The sequence below is a fragment of the Coenobita brevimanus genome, chromosome 63, assembly GCF_032717465.1.
Source record: "Coenobita brevimanus isolate Jiangsu-jjx chromosome 63, ASM3271746v2, whole genome shotgun sequence".
Taxonomy (NCBI): Eukaryota; Metazoa; Arthropoda; class Malacostraca; order Decapoda; family Coenobitidae; genus Coenobita; species Coenobita brevimanus.
Window position 1 is genome coordinate 38,849,008 of NC_137016.1, and position 27,752 is coordinate 38,876,759.

General features: G+C 40.5%; 1 protein-coding gene across 6 annotated transcripts in view; it reads right to left on the reverse strand.

Moving 5' to 3' along the window:
- Positions 1-23,697: 23,697 nt before the first annotated feature.
- Chi (LIM domain-binding protein 2 Chi) overlaps positions 23,698-27,752 on the reverse strand; it is a 142,629-nt gene continuing 138,574 nt past the window's right edge. For 2 of the 6 annotated variants that reach the window (XM_080276026.1, XM_080276029.1), the window contains one exon: positions 23,698-26,255. In XM_080276026.1, coding sequence (XP_080132152.1) covers positions 25,971-26,255 — 285 coding nt within the window. In that variant the 3' untranslated portion in view covers positions 23,698-25,970. The remainder of the gene's footprint in view (positions 26,256-27,752) is intronic. The other 4 variants (XM_080276028.1, XM_080276030.1, XM_080276032.1 and 1 more) reach the window with 3 other exon arrangements.

Sequence of the window (27,752 nt, forward strand, 5' to 3'; positions counted from 1 at the left end):
AGCTGGAAAGAGTTTTGAGATCTGATTTTTGTTTAAACTGACCTTTCACAAGACTAAAGATTTCATAAAATCTCATAAAACACTCTTGCTATTACATTACCACCACCACATGATTTCAATAGCTGAATCTGCTGCCAGTAGGAGGATGAATGACTGATGCCAGATTAAAGCCCACTGTACTTTTACAAAAACTACTAAAGATGAGATTCTTTACAACAACTGTACGTACACAAAACAAAATAATTTGTTGTCGGAGACATGCAGCAGCTAATGAGGTTGCAGTTCACTGCAGCAATGCCTAACAATTCATTCTCTGTCCCTGAATGATTGAACTGGAGCTCATAAAAGTGTGCTTCAAGAGATCTGGTACAGAGATACTTCAGAAATTATGCAAACTGGTAGGTTAAGATGATTTGGACATGTTGAAAGGAAAGGGGATGGTAGTTGACTGACAAAAATCACAATTACTCATATAAATATGGAAAGAATGCCAAGGTGTAAACCAAGGAAGATCTGGGATGAGATCCTGCTAGCAGCCCTTTGGGAAAGGGGTATGAGAAGGGAAATGGCTCAAGATCATGACATGGAGAGCTGAAATCTTGCAAGAAGGCCTAAACATGTTAGCATGGACCATGGTTTCAATACATAACATAACATGTCACAGATGTATTTACCAGCAGGATACAGTATAAATAATACAGGAACTCATATACAGTACTGTACTGATAGTCCAAAAATATCTGACTACTGTATATTTACTGGTTGTGTACAGAACTCGTTCATATGGTGGTTCTGCTATACAGTGGCCTCATGTCCAACACGTTTCTTCAGTACCAATCGCCTTTAGTATGGGAAACACTCAAAATACGGGAGGGGGGAGGGGGAAGAGCTTAGTACAGAAAACTTTCGTTAGTGGCCATGTGCAGGTTGCCACACGCGCATGGGAAGTACTTGTAATTCCATCTTGTGCAGTGTGATAAGTGGATGCATAAGAGATACAGTATAGTGGTATTAGAGGTAACCCACAAGTTCATGTGTGCAGCGTGTCGGGGAGAGCATGTGGAGATCGTCAGGCATGAAAGGATTGATCTTGCTGGTGAGTCTCTTGAGTGTGTGGAGGTGTTTTGTTACCTGGGAGACATGTTATGTGCTGGAAATGGGACTGGAGCTAGCTCTGTGGTTAGAATGAGGCGTAGTTGAAAGAAGTTCAGTGAGATGTTGCCTTTCCAGACATTGAGAGGGCTCTCACTCCATGCTAAGGGATCTTTGTGTGCAGCATATGTTAGAAATGTAATGCTGTATGCTAGTGAGACCTAGGCTGTAGAGGAAAAGGAAATTCGTAGGCTCAAAGATACAGAAATGACAATGATTAGGTGGATGTACAGTGTGTCCCTGAATGCTTTTGATGGTGGAGTTGAGAGGAAGGATGGGACCGGGGTGTATTGGTGTTGTGATGGGAATGGGTAGATTGGGATGGTCTAGGTATGTGGAGAGGATGGGGGATGACAACTGGGTGCAGAAAATAAGAAGTGTGAATGTTAGGGGTAGGGTTGCGAGAGGCAGACCAAAAAAGACCTGGAACAAGGTCATAGTGTGTGACCCCTGGGATAAGGAACTGAATAGGGAGCCTGCCAGAGATCGAGCAGCACGGAGAGCTTCCATCAGGTGACCAAGGCTGACACATGCAAGCATATTGGAGCCTTTATAAACAAAACGAAACAGAGTATGTTTTGTTTCCGCAGATGTGCATGAAATCCCAGGTGGGGGTCCACTATTCTAGGTGGCTGAGAGGTGTCACAGCCAATGAGAACAGACACTGGCCAGGAGAGGTGATGTCATTGAATGTTGGTCTCCTTGTGCTTGGTGGCATGCTAAAACACTCTAACAGTGTGTTGGATGGTATCATTTTCTTCTACCAGCCCTTATCCATCATGCCAAGCTGCAATAGTGTGTTTGCCTACAATTATTTACAACAATCTAGGTATTCTTGTGCCTTTAATTAGAGTCACACCTTAAATTAGAGTCTTGTCTGATCTAAATCATTTCCCCGTAAGGTTGATTATTTGTCCAGTAAAGAATCAGTCCAGTATTGCAGTGCTGACTGAACTAATTACAGTACCATACTGGATGGGAGGCCACTGCACCTCTTTAATTTAATCAAATAATAGTTATCACTTGCATATTGGTACTGCAAACTGTCACAACAGCTTACACAGTCAAGTGTTACAATATCTGAATACAATAAGGCACTCAGCATCACAGTACCACATTAAATCTGTTATACATCGCCTTTTTTAAAGTTCTCTTTTGCTGTTAATTCCACAGTCATTGCTGTCGTGCAACCCAGGTCTATCTGATCAGGTGGACCCACTGACCACAGATAAGCTATTGCCCCTACAGGGTTGACCCATAGGTTCCCTACACCACTGTGTCTGCATCTTAATGTGGCATGTGCTATGCAGTGGTCCATTATGTGTGCTAGATTGTGTGAGCCTACCCTACAAGATGGGCATGTGTCTTGTGATTTCACTCAACCCAAATCTAAGCTGGTAGCTGAAGAGGGCTGATTATGTCCTGCTCTAAGCCAAGCTAGGTGAACTCAAACACCTCTATTTAAGGACACCTCCAATGGGTAGATATCAGGTGGGGAGGCTGCACTTGTGATCAAGGCAAGGTATTGCCCAGCACATGGAAAGGGTATGTAGGAGTTTCTTCACGGCTAGTGTTGGAATGTCGAGAGGTAGGATGCTGTTGAGGGTTTGAAAATGTTTATGTAGGGATGCACGTAATGACAAGGGTGTTGTGCACTGGAACAGGCAGCTCCATAGAACTGTGTGGCCCTCATATCAAGGTAATCTGTCAGGGAGGACTTTAGTTTCAGAGTGTCAATGAGTTGTGGGAGTGGTTTTGGTGCATGTGTATGGTGTTGTTCTATACAATTTGCAAGCTGTTGTAATGGGCATTAGACAGGATCTAAGCCCATGCCGTGGAGTCATAGGAAATAACTCATCTAATGTATTGTTTGCAGAGTGAAGGAAGTGTTTCTTTTTGCTGTGCAAAGTCTGGCTCAGCAGTTGCCCTGACTGCTTTGAGTCTGGTGGTGTACTACCTCTTGATGTCCTGTACATGGTTCTTGAAGGTGGGTCTGGTGTCATCTGTCACTTCAAGGATCTTGGCAGGGAAGTGGGGTGGCACATACCAGTATACTTTATGTGAGATAGGGAGGGAGTACTTTGGCTGGGGCAATCCTCAGCCTGTTGTCCTCAACCCAAGTCTGCAGTGTGCTGAGGTGGTCCTGTGTCCAAACTGTCTGCAATGTGGTGTGTGGTTGTTCTGGTGATGTCATCTGCATATGAGGCAATGTCTGTGGGTGGTTGGGGTGTAGGAATAGCATGCATGTGTAAGGTGAATTACAGAAACAAAGCAACTTAAAATTTCAATGATACCTACAGTATGCCAGCTCACCAATTAACAGGACCAAACATATGGAGAAAGCTATGATTTCCTGAACATGACATCTGGGACACATCCCTGACACAGAATAAGAACCACCTACACAATGATCATGGGATGCCTCACAGCTCAACCACAGATGAATGAGTCTAGTTGCTATTGCTGATCAAGCCATCTGTCTGGCTAAATGGACTCATCAACCACAGGCAAGCAACTGCCCCTGTAGGGCTGTTGCGTACAGTGAACTGATGTTCCCTTGCAGCCGAAAGCACTTCGTCACAACAAGTCATGGGGAAGTGTTGAGATTTGGTTCCTGGATGGATGCCACACTTCTGTCTTTCCACCCACATAATATGGGCACCACAAAATGCTCCACTTCACTCCATAATCTGGTTATACTGTTACAGGAAACCATTGTGCTTGTCACTCAGTGTTTAGTCACCAGATGAGAAAAGATGAGTGAGAAAAGGTGACAAAAGAAAGGGACAAATTATGAAGAGAGGAGGTCAGACAAAGAGACAGAAAGAGAAAGGGGCTGGAAAAAATAGGCAGCACTACATCATGTGTGTGGAGGATGGTCATCATCACCTACCATTTGATGAAAGAGTTAAACCCATAGCCCATAGACATCATTCTTGCTTTCTTCACATGACTTTCCTCATCTTAGACTAAACTTTTAGAAGTGGAGATCCCTTCATTACTTTTTTTTTAAATTAATAAAATTGTTTTGACACACATACACACGCGAAGGATGATGATCAGTAAAATGAGATTCCGTTCATTTCAGACTGGAACACTCACACTGAGGAACCAAGCACTTTCCTTCACCTTACCTCAAAATACCGTAAAACCTCAATGTAACGGGCTTTAATTGACCAAAATTCGTTTTTATCAGAATCAAGGAGCTCCCGGACTAAATTCTTGTATACTGTATTGGAAAAAGTCCGATAAGCCAGAAGCAGTCTCGATTGCCTGACCACCACAGCTATGTTCACTGCAATAAGATATATAAAAAGCACAGGGCTCTCGCTAACTGCTGATGGTTGCGAGCCATCTGGCTCCTAAGGTTTCAGATTTACAAACCAAATAAATTTTTAGTAGCCAAACTGACTACTAACCGAAATATTTTACGAGCAGTAAATATATATATTTATTTACACATTGTGATGATTAGAATCATATAATGGGGTTTGTTGCATGCGTATTGTTGATTACTAATGGTGGCCACAAGGTATATAACATCTAACAAGAACTTGAAGAAATAATTAAATAACAAAACTCCTTTTACAACACAGTGAAAATAAAAACATCTCCATTCTATATGGAATAAAATAATGAACTACTGGCTAATACTACAAAGTAATTTGGAGTTCTTATGGAACAGCAAAACTAAAATAAGAAACTAAAACAAAAACAAAATTAAATTAAATACTGTAGCAATGAAATATCGCAACATTTTTTACTTAAACTAAGTATCTCAAAAAAAAAAAAAAAAAAAAAAAAAAAAGACTAGATAAAGAATCTACTGTTTTCTCCATTTCATCTGGAATAAAACAATAAGAACCACTGCTAATACTATATGTACAAAATAATCTGGAATTCTTGTGCAACAGCAAAACTAAAATATGAAACTAAAATAAAAAACAAAATAAAATATCATTAAAAATAATGAAATATTGTAGCATTTTATACCTAAGCTATGTAAAAAAAAAAAGTTTAACTAGACTAGAAAAGATCTGAAGCCATCTTTGAGTTTCTAAAATATATACCAGTAAATAAAATAAATGAAAATGAAAAAAAAAAACTGAACACACTGAAACTGTTCATGTACTATAACATACTACAACATAATTCAGGGTGAATCTTCCATGAGTTTAGTACACCAAAGATCTTCTTGAGTCGCCCATGATGTATAGTCCCATTTCCATGGTTTTGCTCCCTTGGGCCGTGACAGCCACTTTCTTACAGCTTGTTCGGAATCCCAGCATTCAAGTGGTGGATCTGAGGTTGATATTTGAATGACCTGATTAACTGTATGTGCCCAAACAACTTCACTCATCCGATTTTATCCAGTTCTGGGCAGAGATGATTCTTTCGCATTCAGCACTAGACATTGGTATTGCCAGCATGATGGAGGCCACTAGCAATACATTCCGGAACTGGGTCTTCTATGGCTCCCTCATAAGTAATGTGGCCCACTGTGTGATTTGATCGAGATGAGAGAATTCATTTACCATCAGAACTTTTAAATGATGATACTCAGTTAATGTGGCTTCAAAATCACATAATTTCCTGCTCAAAAGTTCTTTGAAATGTTCTAGCAGAAACCTAAGTTGGTCTTTTCCATATTGAGCCAGCTGCTGTGTGTCCTTGGGCCACTTGTCTGTTATAAAACAGTGACAAAGGCAGGCCATGGCGGTTGCTGCATCTTGACATACAGAGACAGATGAAATTTCTGGACTTCCTGAGATAATATTGGCGAACCTTTGTTCAAGGGCCTGGATGGTGCAGTTCACCAGTTTCTTGATTGCAGAGCTGTCAGAAACAGACGCCTCAGTAAGTATGCTGATGGACACACCCTGGAAGGTTTCAGGCATTGACTCAAACTGTATTTTGGCTCTAACAGTGGACAGAAGGTGGACTAAAGCTATCATAGCTTGCAGCCATGCAGGTGCCAGTGGCAATGTAACTTTACCCATTTGCAGCGTCAGGCTGAGGTATTTGAGTTGATCATAGAGATCAAGCATTGCATGTGCAAACAGAATGAAGTCCCCCTTTCGAACAACCTGAGGATCATCTTAGCCCTGCCTTGTATTTCAGCACCCTGATGCGAGGCCGCCAGGTGTTCCATGTGGGTTACAACAGATGTAAATTATCCAGGTGTCAGCAATAACACCCCAAGGGCCTTGTGAACATGTGGGACCCATCTAGTCCCTTTCACCTGTGTGGGCATTCTCACATTTACTAATTCCAGTTCTTTAGCAACAGATTTAGGTTCACGCCTAGATTTTGGACTGAAATGTTATGTCTTGAAGATGAGGTCCATCATGTCAATTATTTCTACAGCTTTGGGGCAGTTCTCTTTCTTCAAGACTTGGTTTACACATAGCTCGGGTCTGTGTGGCACGCACCAGAAATTGATCAGATAGGGATGTCTGGATCAGATAGGGATATGTTGTTTTCTGCACGGCCTGCACTCCATTTTTATGCCCCTAATTTACTGAGGCCCCATCTGCTGTAAAGCAAACATGCTTGTCACTAAAAATTTCCTTGCTGAGACCAATATTATCCAGTGCTGTATAAACTGCATCAACCAATCCTTGAGCATTTGTGTGCTTTACTGGAACTAATCCTACAAACACATTTGTGCCAATTCCTTACACAAGGATTCGAAGACAAATCACTTCATTTTCTATCACTCCCTTGTCGGTAGCACCATCTATCATCAGAGTAACATATGGGGAGTCCCTGATTTTCTGAGCAAGACCTGTATCCAGTTCATCAGCAATAGCTGCAATGAATTCTGCGCATTTCAAGTCATTGGCATACCGGCTACTTATATTCACTCCATTTTTCACATGAGTGTGCACTAATGGCTTAAAGTTTGTGAACGGCAGCTCCAATTTTGCAATTGTGTAAGCTATGTTAAATTTCATCATGAGATCTTTCACCATATCTTCATCAACTTTGGTTTTCATCCTGTCTGCAATCGTCACAATTGGATATTTCTGTCTGTTTATGTATACACTTTGTGCTGCCTTATGATGACTGGAGGAATTATGCTTTTTCATACTATCCAGCTTGAACTGTTTGTTGCCCGTGGTAAAGTCTGTCTTTCCTGCAACTCTTTCCCCGGCACATTTGCAGTATTTGCACAGCAAAACATCTTCCCCAATTTCGTTAGAAGAGAGCTCCAACCACGAAAAGCTTTTGAACCACTCTGACCTGACTTTTCTTCCTGTAGCAGTGGTAATTTTCCCTGTTGGAGTGGGTGTCATGATGGCCTTTTTTTTTGGAATATCCACCTCATGGTTGGATGGGCATTTTGATGACTGTGAAACATTAGTATTTGCCATGTCATCAACTGGTCTGTCTGGTTTTTGTGGAGTTGTGAAATAGTGTCTAATGTTTCCCATTTTAAGTCCATGTGGTTTCTTTGATTGTGTTTTGGGAGGAACAGAATGACCAGATTGGTCTTGGGGCAAAATATGATGCGCCTTTTCTGTAGTGCTTTTGTGGGATTGTTGCTCGTCTTTGGGGTTACACATCTTAACAAGGGGCACAACATGACTGGGCATGTAGATAGCACCAGGTGTGTTGTCCAGAGTGCCAGCACGACTCCACAATATGGTGATTTAGTGTTTTTCTGCTACAGCAGAGAATTTTGCTTCTGTTGTATATGCAGGCTGGATTGTAGTACTGTACAGCTCTCTAGCATAATGAGGAACATCTGGAAAGACAGTGTGTATTGGCGTTTAACAGAGTACTGACTGCCCACAAATGAATCACTGAACACCAGCGTCCTTTTACCAGGGTTTTTTCATCTTCTTTTCTTATCACACTGGCAACATCTGAGAGATCTGTGAGCTCACTGTCTGTCAGTGCATGCTGCGCAATGGAAACGTCCATGTTTGTCAGTTAGCGATGAAGGGAATAATGTTCTGAGTTAAATGTGAGTTCAGCTGCAACTGCTTCCCTGAGTGTATCCGTTAATGATTCTTTTCCACATAAGAATATCGAGATGGAATTCATTAGGCAGTCCCCATCAGCTCTGGAATGTAATGCAGAGTATCCATTCCCTCTCCAGTCAGGTGGAATTAAGGAATTCGAGAAGGTGTCTTCTGGAACATCACGACACCAACAGAAGCCTGGAACCTATTTGTTCACAGTTTCTGTAAACTCTCGCCACTGCCACGACTGACACCATTTACATTATTTACATAATCAGAAATGATCAACATTAGGCAGTACTGGGCTAATGTATGGCCAAGCCTTCATTACAGGTGAACGATATCTTAAAACGAACGATTAGGCAGTCAAATATAATTGTATTACCACTTTGTGTGACTGCTGATGACTGTATGAAACTATGGATGATTGTGACATATCATATTGATAGGAAAATTCACACACACACACAAAAAAAAAAAAAAAAAAAAAACTTTCTTTCTTGGGCGAGCACGTGCTTCTGTTTGTATACAAACCGTCTCATGAACATTAGGGTACACTCAGTATCAGTCGTCTGTCTATTTTTAAACATTCACAATGGCAACATGGAAAGAATAATTGATCACAACGTGCATTTTTGTTCATCTGAGTGATGTTTACCGGTACTTATTTGTAGTTTACTGGGTTTTGAAGTGGACGTATTTTAATCTCGCCAAAAGGCAACTTGCATACAAAATTTGTTCGCCGAAGGGAAAAAATACTCGCATTTGCAAGCTGTGGCTCGCCAAACAAGAGCCCTGAGGCATGTTTATCAGTGTACAGTACAGTATTATTATATACAGTATATTATACCATCTGATTACTGTAGTGTATAATACAGTACAGTACTGCAATAATAAAGTTTAAAACCATTGGTGCAATTGTCTGAAATATCGCAAAAAGTCCGGGTAAGGAGGGTGAAGTCTGGATGTCTCTTTTATCGGAATTTCGCTTTTATTGGAATAGCTTAGGCTCTTAATTAGTCCATTATAATGAGGTTTTTCTGTACATCACAATGAAGCAGGTTGTACAGTACAAATATCCATTGCCAGCATCTTAAGAAATAACAAAACATAAGACAGACTGACAGAAAGAAAGAAACAAAGACCATTTAACACTGGTCTTCCACTGCCAAATAAAAACACAGTTCACAGAACTTGGGAAAGGAGTGACACCACTGAAAGAATCCCAAAACACTTCTGTCTACTGATTTTGCCTCCTACCGGTACTTCATTATGACTACAGTACATATCACTTAATTACAGGTGCTGATACTGGATATAATAGCTGCTTATGGTGGCTTGAATATTCACAATGAACCACATGAGCTTGAGGCAATGACACCAACTGGGGCTTGGTACTCTACAATAATTCTTTTATCTTGGACATCCTGTCATCCTTAAAGTACAGTATTGGTACTGGTAACAGTGGTTTGGCTACTGGCCAAAATTTATGAACAAAGTAGTGTCTCTCACAAACTTTTCATGGTAAGGTTTCATGAAAGTCTTGATCATTAACATCACAGGAGGTTGGGTTTATGTAGTGCTGCCTTATTCTTCCTTCATCATTCTTTTTCTCAGTCTGCCCTCTTCTCGTCCTATTTCTTCCATCTCTCCTGTCACTTTTTCTTACTCTTCTTTCCTTTCAGGTGACTACATTGAGTGACAAGCCAAACAGTGTCATGTAAGCCAGGAAACCATTTACAAGACTGAGTGGTAACCATATACATGACCAACTTGTACGTGTTCCATACGTGTCAACGAGTGGGTAGGTGGATGGTTAGTGCCCTTCCCCATAAATGAAAGTCAATCAGCCACCCCTTACAGGATGATGGTGTATGGCTATCGAGATAGCTACAGATTCTTATGTAATTCCACTAATTTTTGAAACATAACATTTCTGCTAGAAATGAGGCAAAATCAAATAAACCTTAATTTAAAAATCAGGAAAACTGCTTTAACCACAAATCTTATGTTTGCCCAGAAGCAAAAATTTATCCTAATCTGGCATGCTTGAAGGTTGAGATTCTCTCAGTGTAAAACACGCTGGAAGGAGTAAAATATCACGCAGTCACCCCTGATATACCAAATATGATACTACAGCATCAGGAGTCAACTAAGGATATCAGTCAAGTCCAATGAGTAAAATGCCATGCAACTGTGTTCTGCATGTTTTCTACCAGTCTCCCTCTTCAAACCCCACCCTCTATGATGGTTGACTGTGCCTATTTGTAAGGGAAAGAGTGGCTACAATATTACTTATTAGTAACTAATACCATATTACAAAAATGAGGAAATAGTGTTCTGCTATCACAATACTAAACCATCTTAGCAACTTATGACATTCAGTTACTAATCTTTACAAATACATCAACATCTGTGAACTACAGACTGGTACCATACACAATTCACGGACAATGCCAATTACAATGCTGTACGGTACACAGTGAATGACACAATCATGATGTACAGTATTTCCATGTGAACCACCAAATGCCTTACATTAGCCTAACTCCTGACATATAACCACAAACCAACTTAAAAATTCTTATACCAAGGCAGACGTAAAAGGAGACACAAAACCACAGGACATAGGAGTACGGTCTTCATAAAGTGCCAGTGGAGGGTGGCAGCCGTGGGTGGCAAGACTGCGGACACCACGGCTCACGGCAAATGGAGGGACCTGCACCTCCACCATGCCGCTCTTTTCATCCTCCTTGTTAACGCCACCCACTCTGGAAAGTCTCACTTAATTAATGTAATGCCTAACTTTTTCAAGATATCGCTATGGGCAGAGAGAAGTAGCACCGTGTGTGCCACAACTACAACGCAAAGAGAATTGTAATAGTCAATGGCCGAGGTAGACAGGTCGTCGGAGGCACCCAACTCACTACACTACGTTCTTCTGTCTAGCTCTTAAATTATGATACACAAAGACTTTTAGTTACATTAGATGGAATCTCCAGACTCTCAGTAACGTACAAGTATTCTCACCTGCAAACTAAACGAGGTTACATGATAATGCGAAGAGTGATTAACAAGAAACAGTCCAACTGAAGGGGCACCCACGGACCTCTTCCTCATCTGTACACATGCAATATGGCGGCCAGTCACGTGACACTTCCACAATTTGGCGGTTGATTCAAATATTGCCTTTACTTCAATTTTCACTTTCACAAATAGTTGTACATGTACTCTTTTTATGTATTTGAGAAAATCGTTCATTTTCATTCTTTACATGCTCTCTGTTATCTGCTTTGGAGACATGGGACTGAACTTGGCCCCAAAGGGAAATATTAAAACTTCATTTACTCACATTCAGTCTTTGCTGTTGGATATTTCACATCACTCACAATCACTCTTTACTGATGTATATTTCCTTAAAGGATTTTCAGCCATCTAAATGCTTAGCTTCTGTGATTCAAAATCTTTCACACAACCCTTCAGCCTCCTTTACTTCCTCCCTCATACTATCTCCTGTACTTTGCTGTTTATATGTATCATCTGTATCAACTCTTCATATGAATAGTCATTGATCTTTCACTCCACATTCTTCTCAAGCATACTTAGTCCTTTTGCCCCCCCTCTTCTACCCTCTGGCTTATGTTTGATTCCCTGGGTTTTCATCTTTTGCCATCACTCAGTCATGACAGAGACTGCTGCAGTGATGCTTAATTATAACCTCACTAACCCTCCAACTCCACCCACAGGAGTTCGTTCATGCAAGCTTCCAAATAACAACTCTTCCTAGCCTAAGAAACTCTTGGCAGAAATGACTTGTTTCACTCAAGAGTTTGTGGTCTCACTCTTGATCTCCTCCATTCCAAGTTATCTCTTTCAGAGACTACACTTTACCACCATGCCTCATGGAGACATGCCACATGACCATACAGCTGGAGTTGGCATTCATGTATTATGCAGGTAGTAACTCAGTCTAATGGAATAATCACATAATACACACACAGTTGTACCACTGACACCACATTGTCTAGTGAGGGCATTTAGTACCAAAGGAATGGTAATTATTCACATCTCCAAAGGTCAGTGTATCACATTAATAAAATAATGCAATAAGGACTGGCATCTTAAAGATGCAAATCATCATATCCTTTTGTATAAATAGTGACATAGCTGAATACTGTACTTAACGTGAATGAGTCCATACCAACACAAGCCAATACAATGTGACAAGAAACCTGAGCTTCTAACTCATCATTGTTATGGACCACATTGCCACAATACCCAACACCATAACTTGTGCCACCTCAATGAGGCTGTTGATCAAGCTGGATCAAGAGCCCTATCCCACTAGCATGTGAGGAGGGATCCCCTAACAAAAACATGTCAGATCAGTTGAGACAAGCTGACCCTAATCCATCTACTCTTGCTGATATTCATGGAAGTGGATGTTTTACTAGGAACGGGGTGCAAGCCCTTCCCAAATCTCCCAAGCCAGGGAAGTACTTACCACTTGCCAATGGACAGGGGCACGGTTCCTAGGACACTGGGCCTTGTTATTCAGGTGAACTGCTAACCATAGCTAATGAGCTTCATCTACTGTATTAAAGTATATAACCACTATGGCTTAAGAAACTAATTCATCCTTTGACAAGTCTTATTGTTAGTCTTACAAGGTGTCTAGCCACCCTTTTCACTGGACAAACAAGTGAAACTGTCAGTTTAGCTGCCAGCAATCTGATCATGAAACAGGTTGTACTGGATTACATATGAGTAGTACTGTACTGGTAGCAAATCAAGGTCTGACCTGACTCTTATCTGCTACTGTGTCCATCCCCAAATTCCTATAACATTCAACATTCTCCAGCTCCTCCTATTTAGGCATTGACTTTGTTGTCTTGTCTCCTTACTACATCTCATCACCATCTTATCATTATATTCACTATCAATATCCTCTCACAAACTCTTTCACACTCAGAGTCCAACTGCTTTGTTTTACCAAGGCATGGAACCATACCTGCATCATCTGCAGCCAACAACAAATTCTTTTCTCAGGCCCCTTTTTCCATCTTCCCTTACACTGGTCTCTCATTAATACCCTTTTATCTGCATCAGACACCAGTATGCCCTGGAACAGACTAAACATATCAACATCACATATCCACAACACAGTAGCATAGCCAGGGAGGGAGCAAGGGGTGCATGTGCTCTCTACCCTTGTACTCTCTCATGACAACATGAATCACCAACTTGTCCTTAAGGTACTTAGTTACTTGCTCCAGATATCACCAGAGCATATATGTCACTACTACCTTCCTAAATGTCCTCCAGGTCTCAACTACAAGACTATGTGGGAATTTCTTCCCCTCTACCCCCTACTGAAACTCCAATGTTTGCTCTTAGAAACATAAGTGTTTGTTTTGTGATATCATTATCAGTACTTCATATTTTTGGAATACAGTATTATTTTTCTAGCATACTAACCTGCTAGTTGCCAAAAGTACAGTATTTATACTGATCATGTCATCAAATGAAGAAAAGTAGCAAGAATGAAGAAAATGCAAAAGAATACCTGAAGAAGCAGATGGGACAGCACTGTGAAATGGTTAGTTAGGTTTTGAGTGTACATACAGTAATTATATACAGTACTTGATTGAAGTGAGGTACATGAAAACTGATAGAATGCATGTACAAGTAGCTGGGCAGTACATTACTTAAATAATTTTCAGGACTAGGTTTTGGTTCCACTGACTTGAACTACTTACTCAGTTGCTTTAAGCTGAGATACAGTATGTTGACTTTTAAAATGGTTGTGGTACAGTAGTTGAGGGTTAAACTGAATTAGTGGAATGAAGCTAGATGAATGGAATGGTCCTTTACTGATGAAAAGAACTGTATCATGTGATTAAAAACATAGGTACTGTATTGTAATTACAGTAAAAAATTATTTTGCGGGATTTTTTCCACCTCAGTGACAACAGGTCATGCAATTGCCCAGTAACAACAGTAATAGTTACTTATTCCTGTAGTCACTTGTTCTAACACCTACAGAAATGAAGCTTAACCATTAAGGACAGTTGGGACACCAGTCTAGGAACTGCTAGATGACTACAGTATTTAGCCGAAGGAAGTACCCTGTTCTTAAGGGGTTGAACACAATTCGATTAACCCCAAAACACAGGCTGGACCAATTTTCTATATCAGTCTGACTACCACTAGATAATATTCAGCTGACAGAAGCAATCTATCTTTATAGAGTTAGGCTGCCTTTGACTGCTACACACAACCATGATGGTGATTTGGGGACTATCACAATCCCCTACAAGGTCAAACTTTTGTAAACATCAGAAAGTACACCAGGATGGAGGTTGCCAGCCATTTGGTGCCAAAGCCATTCTTATGTGGTACCTTGCCCTGGCTTGTCACCATCTCCTCAGTGTGCTTCCTGCCATTTTATCTCCTCTGCATTTCCATTCGTCCCCTGTTCTTTTCTTCCCATCTTTTGGCAAGTGTGTCCTTGTTTCAGGCATGCTCTCTTCATTTATTGGTACTGTACTGTTTTATTATGACAGCACCTCTGATTAAGGATAACTTGTCTGTCAGGTGGAACTGGCATGTCCGCGTTGATATTTTGCACAGCAGTTTCACTAAGGGTGCCAGAGCTTGTCACAGAGTTTTGTCTGTTTGGCCATATGTCATCTTAGTTTCAGTTTTTACATTAGTGTACTGTATTTCCGTTTAAGAGCTGCCAGGGCTTATTGCATACATTTACTATGGTACAGTATTCAGTATCGTGATAATTTACTTGCATTTCTTATGAATTATTCCTACATAACTGCTATTTTCCCTTTTTCTGTGCTACTGATTTTACTGTATTTTTCCAGCCAACTGGTCTTCTATACATACCTCATAGCTTGCAATTCAGTCACATTATGTTGTGTGGTCCACCTCTTGCCTCCCTTGGTCAGTTTATTTATATGTACTTCGCATGTTGAAAAAAAAAAAAGAAAAAAAAGCCATGGTCAACTGTTTATCCATTTTACTAGAGTAAATTTTCACACTTCATTTATCATGTTTCAGAGAGCTCTTGACATAACTTTGAGCTGTTGTTCATGAAGTTCTGGCTGCTTCCACTACTCCCTGTGGACTTGCCAGCCATGAACACAAGTGCTCAGCATCTGCTATTATTTTTCATTTGGAGCCTAATTAGCATGTTAACATAGCTGAGATGCTCATGTCTACTATAGCCTAGTTTTCTAGGAGGGTAAGATTGTTTCCTTTTATCTTTTACTTTCACACATGCATTACAGTATACAGTACCTTATAAATGTATTGCCCTCTTGATACACATGTTTTTAAAGTTAAGATTACCTTCTGGCATTAGTTCAGTTAGTCACTACTGCCTTTCTGGTTCTGATCATGTACAAATTTGTTATTTGTCACAGATACATACCAACTTTATGGTGTGCCTAACCAATAACTGTTCTATGACTCTGATGGTTCCTATCCTGTCCTCTTTCCAGTATCAGCTTAGACCAGTGTGCTACACCTATGTTGCTGGCAATGTCTGTGCATTGCACTCCCTCAGAGTTGCCCTGAGTGTGGCAGCATGCATGGAGCTGGTTCTTGGTTTACTTTTTTTCCATCTCCTTGTCTAAGTGTACAGTGGTCAGTACACAAAACTATATTTCTGTACCTGTGATATCTCTTCTTGACTAATGGCAGCAATGCAGTAGGAGCTAGAGCTAATATACAGTGACCCCTCCTATTATACAAGTTCCATTTGCGATTTTTACAATTTACGGAGAAGTAAATCCTACCCTGATTCTTGTTATGCATGAATCTTGTTTGCACAGGAAAATCCCTAAATCGGCTAATATAAAAGCATGGTCTGATGAGTGCCGACAGTCCGAAGTTCCCTGTGGTGATGTGTCAACATGGACTGGCACCAAGCATCTGTGTGCATGTTTACATAAACATTTTATTAGTTTCCTCACATGGAGCTATGCACTAAGAATTTTTTATTATTTATTAAAAGTGGAAGTGAGATGTTTAAATGGATATGAGTTGAACCTAAAGTAGGCAACTAGCTAGGTAAGTAACATAACACAAAGAAGGCAGCCTGGAACTGTCTGCATGCATGTTTATGGCAATGTTTTATTTTCCACAGAAGGAACTACAGGCCTGAAGAATATTTTGTAATTTATTAAAAGTGATGATGATATGTGTAGATGGTTTAGAGTAAAACCAAAAACAAGCAACTTGCTACTGTATGTAAGTTACATAACACAAAGGAGATAGCCTGATGCCATGCATCTGTGTGCATGTTTCCAAAAAGATTTTATTTTTTTTCCTCAAAAGGAGTTACAGACACTAAGAATACTTTGTTATTTCCTAAAAGTGAGAGAGGGATGCATAGATGAATATCAGTAGAACTGTGAGCTGGCGACTAGCTGGCACTGCTCATCAGTGTGTATGTTTATGTAAACATTTCATTATTTTCCTCATAAGGAGCTAAAGGCACTAAGAATATTTTATTACTTATTAAAATGAGAGAGAGATGCATAGATGGATATGGGTTCAACCAAAAGCAGGCGATTAGCTATGTAACACAAAGGAGGCAGCCTGGTGGCATCACCTTAGCACCATCAGCTTGCATGTTTATGGAAACAGTTTTTTTTTCACAGAAGGAACAATAGGCACTAAGAATATATTTATTAAAAGTGAGAGTGATACACCCCTCCCCAACATCCAAGCATCACTCCAACCCATCATGGTAAGTAATCACCTTTCTTTTGTCCAGTGATATTTCTAGAAGTTGTATGTTCACTGTTACATATATTAGGTATGAACTGGGGGTGGTCAAAAATTTTCAGGAGGGAGAAGAGGGGGATTTGGGTGAAATTTATGGATTTTACCCTACCAGTTTCCCTTATAATATGGATTTTTATGGTACCATTTGTGCCAATTCCAATTCCACTGAAGAATTCAGTGATACATTAGCATCTAATTAAAGGGGTCACTGTAAATGGATGACTTGGTATTTGTTCTCTGTTACTGTTATCCATCCATCCATCATCCAATCCCATGCCGCCCCATGAGGAGCGTAGAAGTCCTGGGCTAGGCAAGTTGGTCCTAACATTTAAGAAGAGAGTAACCAGCCTCACCCATCCCCGAGTGGCATTACGTGAGCAATGAACCCCAACCACCACTTGGATATAAACCTACACTGGCTTAATCTGATTGGAGAGCCTTAATTACCCACTAAACCACCAAGTGCCATAATTTGGTTAAATGGTTACCACCCAGCGTAGTAAATGGTTTCCTGGTGAACAGGAAACCATTTGGCTTGTCACTCAGCTTAGAGTCACCCATAGGAAGAAGGAAAAGGAAAGAATGAAGGAAAGAAAGACAGAAGAGGGAGTGTAAAGTCAACTGTATGCAGAAGGAAGAGGAAAGAATGAAGGAAAGACAGATGAGGAAGGAAGGAAGAGAGGAAAGGGCTGACACCCAAAGCAGTGCTACATTGAGTAAGTGGATAGCGAGTGCCCCCACCTACCACCTGTTACTGTCATTAGAAAAGATTTTAAGACACATTCCTTCATATATATTTATTATTGCATTACTGCCATTTGCTGGGGATAGCTATCATGGCTTTAAAGAAACATATTTCCATGATTGTACCATTGCTACTTCCCAACATCAGTAGATGGGTATGTCCTTGTTGTGTGTACATCAGTACGTGGTCGGGTTGGTACATTACTATAGCGCCCTTCCCAATCAACATGTTTTTACATTCTATAGTTGGATAACGGTTAAGTCATTCTTTGCAAAAATATTATATGGAATATATATATATACATAAAACAGATCTAAGACTCTTGTAAACTTTTGGTGGTATTTTACAGGGCAGTGGATTTTCCAGCTCACACCAACCCCTCCTTCATAACATGCAGAAAATACTTGGTTAGTATTCTTACTAACAACACCAGGGATACCTATAAAATATGGACAGAAGTATGAGATGTTAAGTGAATGAACAGCATCTTCAGTACAGATTCAGTATGCTAATGACAAAATTTTCTGCCTAAAAGTAAAATATTACATACATCTTTGCAAATCCTGCAGCAACATCCCATTTGCAATGAAGTATCTCCCAAGCTAGTTAAAGGTGTGAAATGAGGAAATCTATTGATCATTAAAGAAGCGTGTGGTCAAATGGTGATCACCCCAAGAATGAATATGGTAATGAAAAGGTATAGGTGAATGAGCTTGTTTATTTTTATGTTTTCTATGCATATGATTCTGAAAATAGCCTGAGAGGCCATTCCCAAGGTCTGGAACAGATACTCTACCTATGACACACCAACAGAAGGCTAATTCTCTCTGGTCCACACATGTCACCTGGCATTTGGGTATTAGAGCCCATCACCTTACCCATGGTATGTGATGGATATTACAATTTAATTTTGTGTTAGCTATCGGTAGGGGTGCTTTCATGGCATATCATTTGAGACATATGGAATCCAAGAAAATGTAATATTGAAATCAAATCCATGAGCAGTTCCTGGTAACTCACAAGGTTAGCTCCTGGTGAAACTGAGCTTGTGACTACAGAATACCCAGCCTGCTACCTTGTGAGTGGAAGATGGTAAATGAATGTGTGAGAAAGCAAGGTATGGAAGGAACCAAAAAAGATGGCAAAGGACAGCAACAGAAGGATGAAGTGTATGAGTCAGTGGGATGGCTACTTTAACAGACATTCCAAACTACTTTTCTGAAAGATCTCTCCTAAGACTGACAAAATTGTTTGATGGCTACCAGAAAAAATCAAAAGACAATATGGTACTGCATGGGTTTATGGAGATTATTTTTAATCCTTTTACTATGAAAAACCTCCTCAAAGCTAAATAAAATATTCTGGCTGAAATAAGGATCAAGTGAAAATGGTGATCCTGGCAACTCAGGGACACTGCTGCTGAACTGACTCAGTCCTCTTTCCCCTTCATTGGTAAAGTCTAAGGATCACATTCTGGTCATTTAAGTATATGGCACACAAATTGTTTCTTGTATGTTATTTATGCAATTAATGGTTAAGTAAGAAAGATGTCAGTAATATACAACAGACCAGTTGAGTGTAAAATCTATCAATCTACAGCCAGATGTCATAATTCCTTAAGGGGTGGGACATACCTTTGAGTTAGTTGTTTTACAGGGAGGGGAACTAACCCTCCACCAACCCTCTTGTTGACGTGTAAGGAACACGTATGGGGTGGAAATATAATTTACTACCCAGCATTGTAAATGGTTTCCTGACTTACAGGAAACCATAAGGCTTCTCACTCGATGTAAGGCTAGCTGAAGAGGAAAGAAGAGTAATAAAAAGTGACAGGAAAGATGGGAGAAATTGGAAGACAGGGGGGCTGACACAGAAAAAAATGATAAAGGTGAAGGAAGAAGTAGGTAGCACTACCTTGTGAGTGGATGATGGTCACCACCACCTACCACCATGAAAAACATATTACCAAAGAAGAGGTGCTACAAAACCTCCAAAGCAGGAAATGCTATATTTGGCCATGTTTGGGCCTGCATTCTGTGTTGTGATGGACATAACTGCACTGTGGTAACTTTAGAACCTAAATAACTGCCTAACATGTATGCCCCTGCCCATTATCCGGCGCATCAAAAACCGGCACTTCACTAGACCAAACACAAGAAATAGGGGAATATTCCCACAATCCGAACAATATGAATGTTCATCACCTCACTAGTCTGACACCCCGCCTCTCCAGTCTGACACCTTGCCTCTCCCTAGGTTTGAAACGAGGCTCTCCTGGTCCTCCCTCCATCCCCTCTCCTTTCCTGCCCCGTCCCTCCTCCATTCCTCACCGCACTCAGCACTGCCTGGCATGTCTTCCTCCCTGTCCCCCTGCCTTCTCCCACCCCTGGTTGTCTCCCTCTCCATCCCCCCACCCTCCCCCACCCCCACTTTCTCCTGTGTGTGTGTGTGTGTGTGTGTGTGTGTGTGTGTGTGTGTGTGTGAGAGAGTGAGTGAGTGAATGTGAGACTGGAAGAGGGAGGGTGGCAGTAGGGTTGTTTGGTTTTCTTGCCTCCTTCCATATCCCCACCCTACCCCATCCCCACTATCTCCCTTCCCCATCCCCACTTGGCACATTGCCAGCAGCCTGCCTGGCTGCTTAGTTGCCCTGAAGCAGTGCTGAATATCACATGTCCCACCACCCTACCCTCCTGCATGTGATGTTTAATGTGCCATTTTTTGCAAGTAGTACAGTTTGTGAGGATAACATTACCTAAGGTGTTTCTGTGTCAGTCTCTATTGACTAAGCAAGGTATATGAGAGTTTGGGTTTGGGTCTGGAACGCACTTCTGTCTTTTCTTCAGTACCTTATGCGGAAAATTACTGCGATACCTGACATACTCGCTGGAACACTTCCACTGGTAAACAACACTGCTGGTTATCAGGGTAAGGGTGTACAAAGCAATCTGCATTATGAAACAGGATACTATAGACGAGCCGAGTCTACATACTTGGAGGAACAGATGAAATGATAATAGTTGTGCATCCAAAGTAAAACAATTGTATTTTATATTTCTAAATGAAAGATACCTAGGATCAAAAAGCATTTTTTCTTCCCCTGTAAATGCAAATCAAAAAGCAAACAATAAATGGATTACAGTCACTACTTGTTTTACATTTATTTGGTTTACGATAATTCGTTACAACGACAACAGAAAAGTTCCACCCCAAAATCCGATTTCTGATGAATTTCCTGCTATAACGATATTGCCCGAGGAAAATTTTGTACAAAGCGCCAGGCACACGCACGGCGACAGTCGCTTGTCTCAGGCAAGATGGCGGCCCCAGTGTGCAGAGCATTGTTTTGGTTCAGTTGCAGTCCCACCATCCCTTCAAAGCCCTGTGTTTTCCACTTGTTCACGTGTGCCCCCCCCCCCCCGATATCGTCACCTCTCAGCCAAGCATCGTGCTACAGTAGGCATATACATTGTGTAGCACCAGGCCAACGTTACGCAAGTGTGAGTGTTGTGTTGTTGCAACAATTTACTGTATGTGAGTAACGCCGCCAATATTGGTGTGATAGTGTTTGTTTTGGTCTTGGAGACGACTTGGAAAGACACAGGAAGTGATTAAGATGGGTTGTCATTTTTATTTCAGTCTTGGGTAGGTGACTTTGGGAAACAGTTGACGTAACCCCCCTTTTATACTGTTTCAGTCCACTGATTTAAGATAAAATCAGTATACGATAAGGTATGACCTGATGTAACCCCATTGTAAAACAAGTAGTGACTGTATACAGTACAGTACAGTACTAAGCTAACATGACTCACTTACCTTGTGTTCATTTATGATGCACTCAGTCAGAAATGTCTGCTCAAATTCCAATGATGTGAGATGAAGTTCAATTTTTCATATTATCCTTCTGCTGTGAGCAACATACATACGTGTCGGGCAGAACAGCAGCAAACGACATACATGTATGTAAGGCTTATTTTGATTTTTTTGGGGGACAGGGCCAGGTTGAGATGAAATGCTATCAAATGAACTACTTTGTACGTCTGTCACCCCTTGCAACCATACTTAGGATTAAGGATCAGCTGCAAGGCTGACCTATTGTTTTTTTTGTAACAAGTGGTCAAAGGTCTGGGACACATGACAAGGTCAACTTCATGATTTTTATCTGATACAGACCACATTTTGTGGAAAGGTTCGGGTTAAGGCATGGATGAAGGGATTCAATTCTGAGAACTGTCAACTGTGTTCACATATTAGATGTCTGTTAGCATTGTCAAATTAGGAAAAAGAACCTCAAAAGAGGGATTTGCCAATTCAGAACAACATTTCCTTTCATCCTAGGGGGTTAATAAATTCTGGATACCGGTACCTTCATTTTTCCCAATTCTCGGGGTTAGATTTTGTGGCCTAGTCTGCTTCTTAAGGTTTAATATTGGTCATTTCCCCTTCTTCTACAGTCTTTCCTTTTCCCCTTATTGATCCATCCGTCATCCAATCCTACGTCATCCCATAAGGAGCGTAAGAACCCGGGGCTAGGAAAGTTGGTCCAGCCTCACTCATCCTCGAGTGGCATTACAGGAGCAATAGACCCCAACCACCCCTTGGATATAAGCCTACACAGGCTCAATCCAATTGGAGCACCTAATTACCCACTAAACCACCAGGTGCCATAATTTGGTTATCTGGTTACCACCCAGCGTAGCAAATGGTTTCCTGGTATACAGGAAACCATTCGGCTTGTCACTCAGTGTAGAGTTACCCATAGGCAAAAAGAAGACGAAAGAATGAAGGAAAGAAAGACAAAAGAGGGAGTGTAAAGTCACCTGCAGAAAGAAGAAAGAGGAAAGAAAGAAGGAAAGACAGAAAAGGAAGGATGGAAGAGAGGAAAGGGTAGACACCCAAAGCAGCACTACATCGAGTGAGTGGATGGTGAGCGCCTCCACCTACCACACTTTCCCCTTTTCCCTTGCAGAACTACTGCACAGTTATTGTTGCCGTCTTTATGGCTTCAGGTTCATTTATATGTAACACGGTGGACTGCAGGAAACTGACCACTTCAGCTGGGTGTTCCCAAACATCATTTGTTGAGATTATACAGCAGACCCTCCCTATGAGGGACTAAATGAGGTTAAGCCTGAGCTGAAAAAGCCGATAAGCTGTTAAATCCGATGGTTCCCCGATGTGGTATTTCAAGCACATTTGAAAATAAATGAGTACATCATATTCTAGTACAAAAGTAAAAATGAAAACTATACCCATTTTACATTAACCTGTCCCACAATTCCACCTTTGTGCAGTTTATTTCACATCCTTGTTATTGCACTTCCTCATGAAACCTATGTATTGCAACTCATTTACCAGACACTCTTTGTTATAGTCAATGGAATCCAGTGGCTTTGTAATGTCTGTTAAATCCAATATCCAGTCAATCAAAGTATGTTAAATTGAGGGTTCGCTGTACTGAAGAATTATCCACGTTGTGAAAGTCAGGTGCACGAGGACAGTACGTGAGCGGTGTTGTGGAAATTGCATTGCAATAAGGGGACAGTAGTTTGTGACTTGTATTTTGTGTTGGCACTGTAACAGGGGAGAGTGATGGCCACATCATAGTCTGGTTACATGCACTCACATCTTTCTGGAGGGCAGTTTCTAAGGGATGAGTGTCTAGTAGATGTCCATGAAGGATACTTTCTGGCTGGTGGCCCTGGATGGCTGTGGTGACTATTTGTTTGTACATATGCCTGGGAAGTACTGCACTCTGTGAAGGAGGGAGGATGTTGTTGGGAGTTGCTTGCTTTTTGCTTTCTTAAGCAATGTGGCACTACACACAGTTATCTGGATGCTGGAGAGGGATGTCTTGATATGGTGGCATGTATATACCCAGATGGCAGAGTTGCTAGATTTACAAGCAACTTTCAGCTCCCCCATTGCCCCAAAAAAGGAATGTGATGAACTGTGGTGCTGACACAATGCAGAGCTCCCAGACTGACAGCAAAACCAAAAAGGCTATTTCAATAAGACAGTCTATAGATTAAAAATATTTATTATCAGCACTCACTCTAGAAGACAAGAAATAGTAGCTTCCTCTTAGGGAAAATCTTGATGACCAATCACATCCAAACAAAGATTTGTACACTTTACAAGAGAGGTAAACACAAGGGAGAGTTGTGGTGGAGGAGCCTCGGGTGTGCAGGGGCAGGGCAGCTGTGACACACTGGACCGTTTGGGGTGCACTGAGGGCTGGTGTAGGGTGTACTGGGGTCAGTGCTTTCAGCTCCCACCCCCCATGATATGGACTGAAGCCTGTGAGATTCACAAGTACTGTATATGTTCAGTCAAGAAAGAGATCTTTTGTATAAAATATGGATGGGTTACATAAGCTTCTGATTACACTGTACAAAAACTTCTTGTATTTTACTAAAACTGATAAATAATGTGAATTAGTAATGAACCTAGGACAAAAAAGTTAAATTTGTGGAATGTGTACTGGCACCAGCACATCTCCATAGTGCAGTATAACATGCTGGCCATCACCGAGTATGAATGGTGTTACACTGCCATTAAGAACCAGATTTTCACTTACATGTATATAAAAATTCTGCTGACCCTTACATAAAAATCAATGTTTTGTACAGTATTAAATTGCAATATGTAAGAAAATTCAAACTTAAAAAAGTACGGACACTACTGTTGCTCTACCTATCATTGCCGTACTTCTCCTTCATTTCCAGCTACACAGGTGAAACTAAAATTTCACACAAAATACTGATGCACTGGGGAAAAAAAAAAAAAAAAAAAAAAAAAAAAAACATTCTACCTACCAAACTCCCTTTGCACACTGCTCATATTTTGATTAGTGAAAACTAAAAAAGAAAGAAAGAAAAAAAATACTGCTATTCCTTGAACAACTCATACACATGCAAAACATTCATCAAGGCAATAAAAAAGAAAGACACTTCTAACAAGTCATCATACTACAGTATAATGACGAAGTCCATATTAAAATACAGCATGGAAAATGCATGTTAAATGTGGATGATAATTAAAAAATTTAAAGAAATACGTGAAAAGAGCTGGAAGTCTTTTAACAAAGGAACATTTCATTGGTGCTTGTTATCATTTACATACATACTTGAGAGAGCATTAATATGTCTACTTACACTGGGTCAACTGAACTTTCATGAGAAAACAGTGATAAATAACACAACAGGGTCACCACTGCAATGCAATGAACACAAAATATTACTGTACGAGTAAAAGTTTTACGTGCAATATAATAAAATAAAATAAAATCACCATTACCAAAAGATGAATGAGCACTGAGTACTTCCTGTATTAGGAAATATTGCCAATTCTGGCTAAGTGCCATACTTAAATATTAGATTGCTACAAATATACACATACAACATAAAGGCTCACATTCAAGCATTCTCTCCAGTATCAATCATAAACTTTTTCACCCTCAGGCAAAAGTATAAATACTTTAAAGGGATCATTCCACACACTGGACAGTCACCCATAAAACATTAATAAAAGGAACAACTACCATCTCTCATGATACGCATATCTGCAAATGGTCAATTCTCATTCCTCTATCTGACTGAATATTACCATATTAATGGCTTATCAAACTCTGTAAGAAAGACAACACAAATGGAAACCTGTTCAATCTTATAAATTTGACCATACGTTGGTCCCTATTATAATTTTGTCTAAATAATAAAATTACAAAGCATTTACAACTGTGCACCACCAGATATAAAAAAAGGTCAATAAAAGAAGCTCCTGGATCTGAATAATATCTGGTGACAATCTCCATACATCTCAAGCTTTTTAAAAACTCTACTTTCCTCTCTGAAGAGTCAGTTTTGGGGTTAAACTTTTATGGAAATATTCACGATGTCAAACAGTAAGAACTGGAGCAGAAATTACTGACAATCCTATAAAATTCTCCCTACAAACCCCTTATTCAAAATGCCAGTCTTGTTTAGTTTAGAACATAAAAAGTCATTTACCATCTTGTATATTTACACAATCATTAGCACTTGCGATCAAGAAATAACTTGATGATACATTTTAATGTCAACTGTGTTGCTTGTAATACTTGCCTGCTGCTGCCCTTTCAATCCACTTTACCCAAACAAACAACATCAGCAGGGGATTCCACTGTGGACTACAGGTTGGCTCTTATGCAGCATGGGGATTCTCTCTCTTTCAGCAACACCCAGCTGAAGCTGTGTACTGTACTTACTGTTAGGCCTGGTTCATGAAAATGAGCTAATGGTGTTAACATATCTGGGCTACTGACTGATCGCTGGACTCTTCTTATCAGCATCCTGAGGCTGCCTCGCTGGGTCTGGCCAAGGGCCACCAGGACCACCGGTCATCGGAGAATTATTGAAGGGTGCTGGTCCTGTGGGTCCAGGGCCAGGGCCACCGGGACCAGCTCCCTGTGGCGCTCCATTGCCGTCCTCCACCTGACTGGTGTCGTACTGGGTATTCTCCAGCCGGGTGATCAGCCGCTCATCCTCGTCACCGAACTCACCGCCCATGAGGGACGGCTCCCCCACCACCATCACGTCCTGCTGGCACACACACACACTCAGTAGCCATGTCACCCTCACTCAAGCCACCACACTCTACCCTTAACATTCACACTTGGCACTCACTCTCACATTCATACGCTTTATGTTATCTATCAATGCCTGTACATCTCATACCTTCCCTAGCTAAATGCTTTTAGTATCATCTATCATACTCTGTGCTCTTTCACAAATGCAAGATACACCATTTTCAACCTTGAAATAATTTAATGTCATTGCCTCACTAGACACACACTGTCCTCTCTAAACTTTATTTCCATTTCAACTCATTAAAAAAAAGTAAATGAATAAATTAATAAACTGAAAATGAAACATACAGTACTACACTAAACTGTATTAAAGCTACTCAAAGTCGTAAAAATGAATCTGTATACTGATCAATATTTCCTCCTTCCCTGAACTAAAATAAAGCAATCCCATTTCAGCTTCTATAATCCAAAGAAAACAAGTACAGTACTGTATTGTACATCTGAATGAACTAACACCCATGTACAGTAAGACCTCATTATAACGGACTAAAAGGGGCCCAAGCCATTCTGAAAAATGCGAAATTCCGAGAAAAGCGACATCCGGACTTCCCCTTGCTAACCCGGACTTTTCCCGATATATCAGACATTAGTCCAGATCACACGAACGGTTTTTAAACAGTTCTGACTACTATTGCTGTACTGCACTGTGTTATAACTTCACTACATTAATATACTGCACTGTACACTCATAATCATGTATTTTACTTACCTTACTGTGCTGAACATAGCTGAAGTGGTCAGGCAGTCCAGACTGCTTCTGGCTTTATTGGACTTTTTCCAATATATTGAAATTTAGTCTGGTAGCTCCTCAACTCCGATAAAAACGAATTCCGGTCTCTTGAAGTCCGTTATATCGAGGTTTTACTGTATCTCTAACTCAACGTAGTGTATGTGACATTTATGAGACCTGTATATTGCAGTTCAATCCCATTTACTGTATGTCTATAATTCTATCAGTTATTATAGATTACCAGCTAAAGAAAGAAAGCTTAATGTTTCAGATTAATGTGTCCCATCTCTAAGGGTTTAACCAATGGACTGCAGCATGAGGGTTGCAAAACAGGCTCTGTGGTGCGGCAATTTTGCCAATTTCATGATAAGTGCAATATGGCTTCATAAAGTCCATCACTGTCTTGGAAATGGTATTACACACTTACCCTTTACTTATTTTTGCTCAACTCACCATGGAGTTACTGTGATCCAAAATTTCCTAGTTGGCAAGAAACTGGCAACTATATGAGTAAAAGAGAGTCCTGTCAAAGCCTCAGTGAGTTGCCATTAAGTCCAATAAGCCATAATTTGAGCATGATGTGTTATTTATGATAATTCATTTTATCTTTTCCTCTCTTTATCTTAGGCACTGTCAACCTTGCAGTCAAGTTTATTTTCATTTTATTTATTTATTTATTTTTGGGGAAAGGGTTGATCTTTCCTTGGATGCTAACGTCAT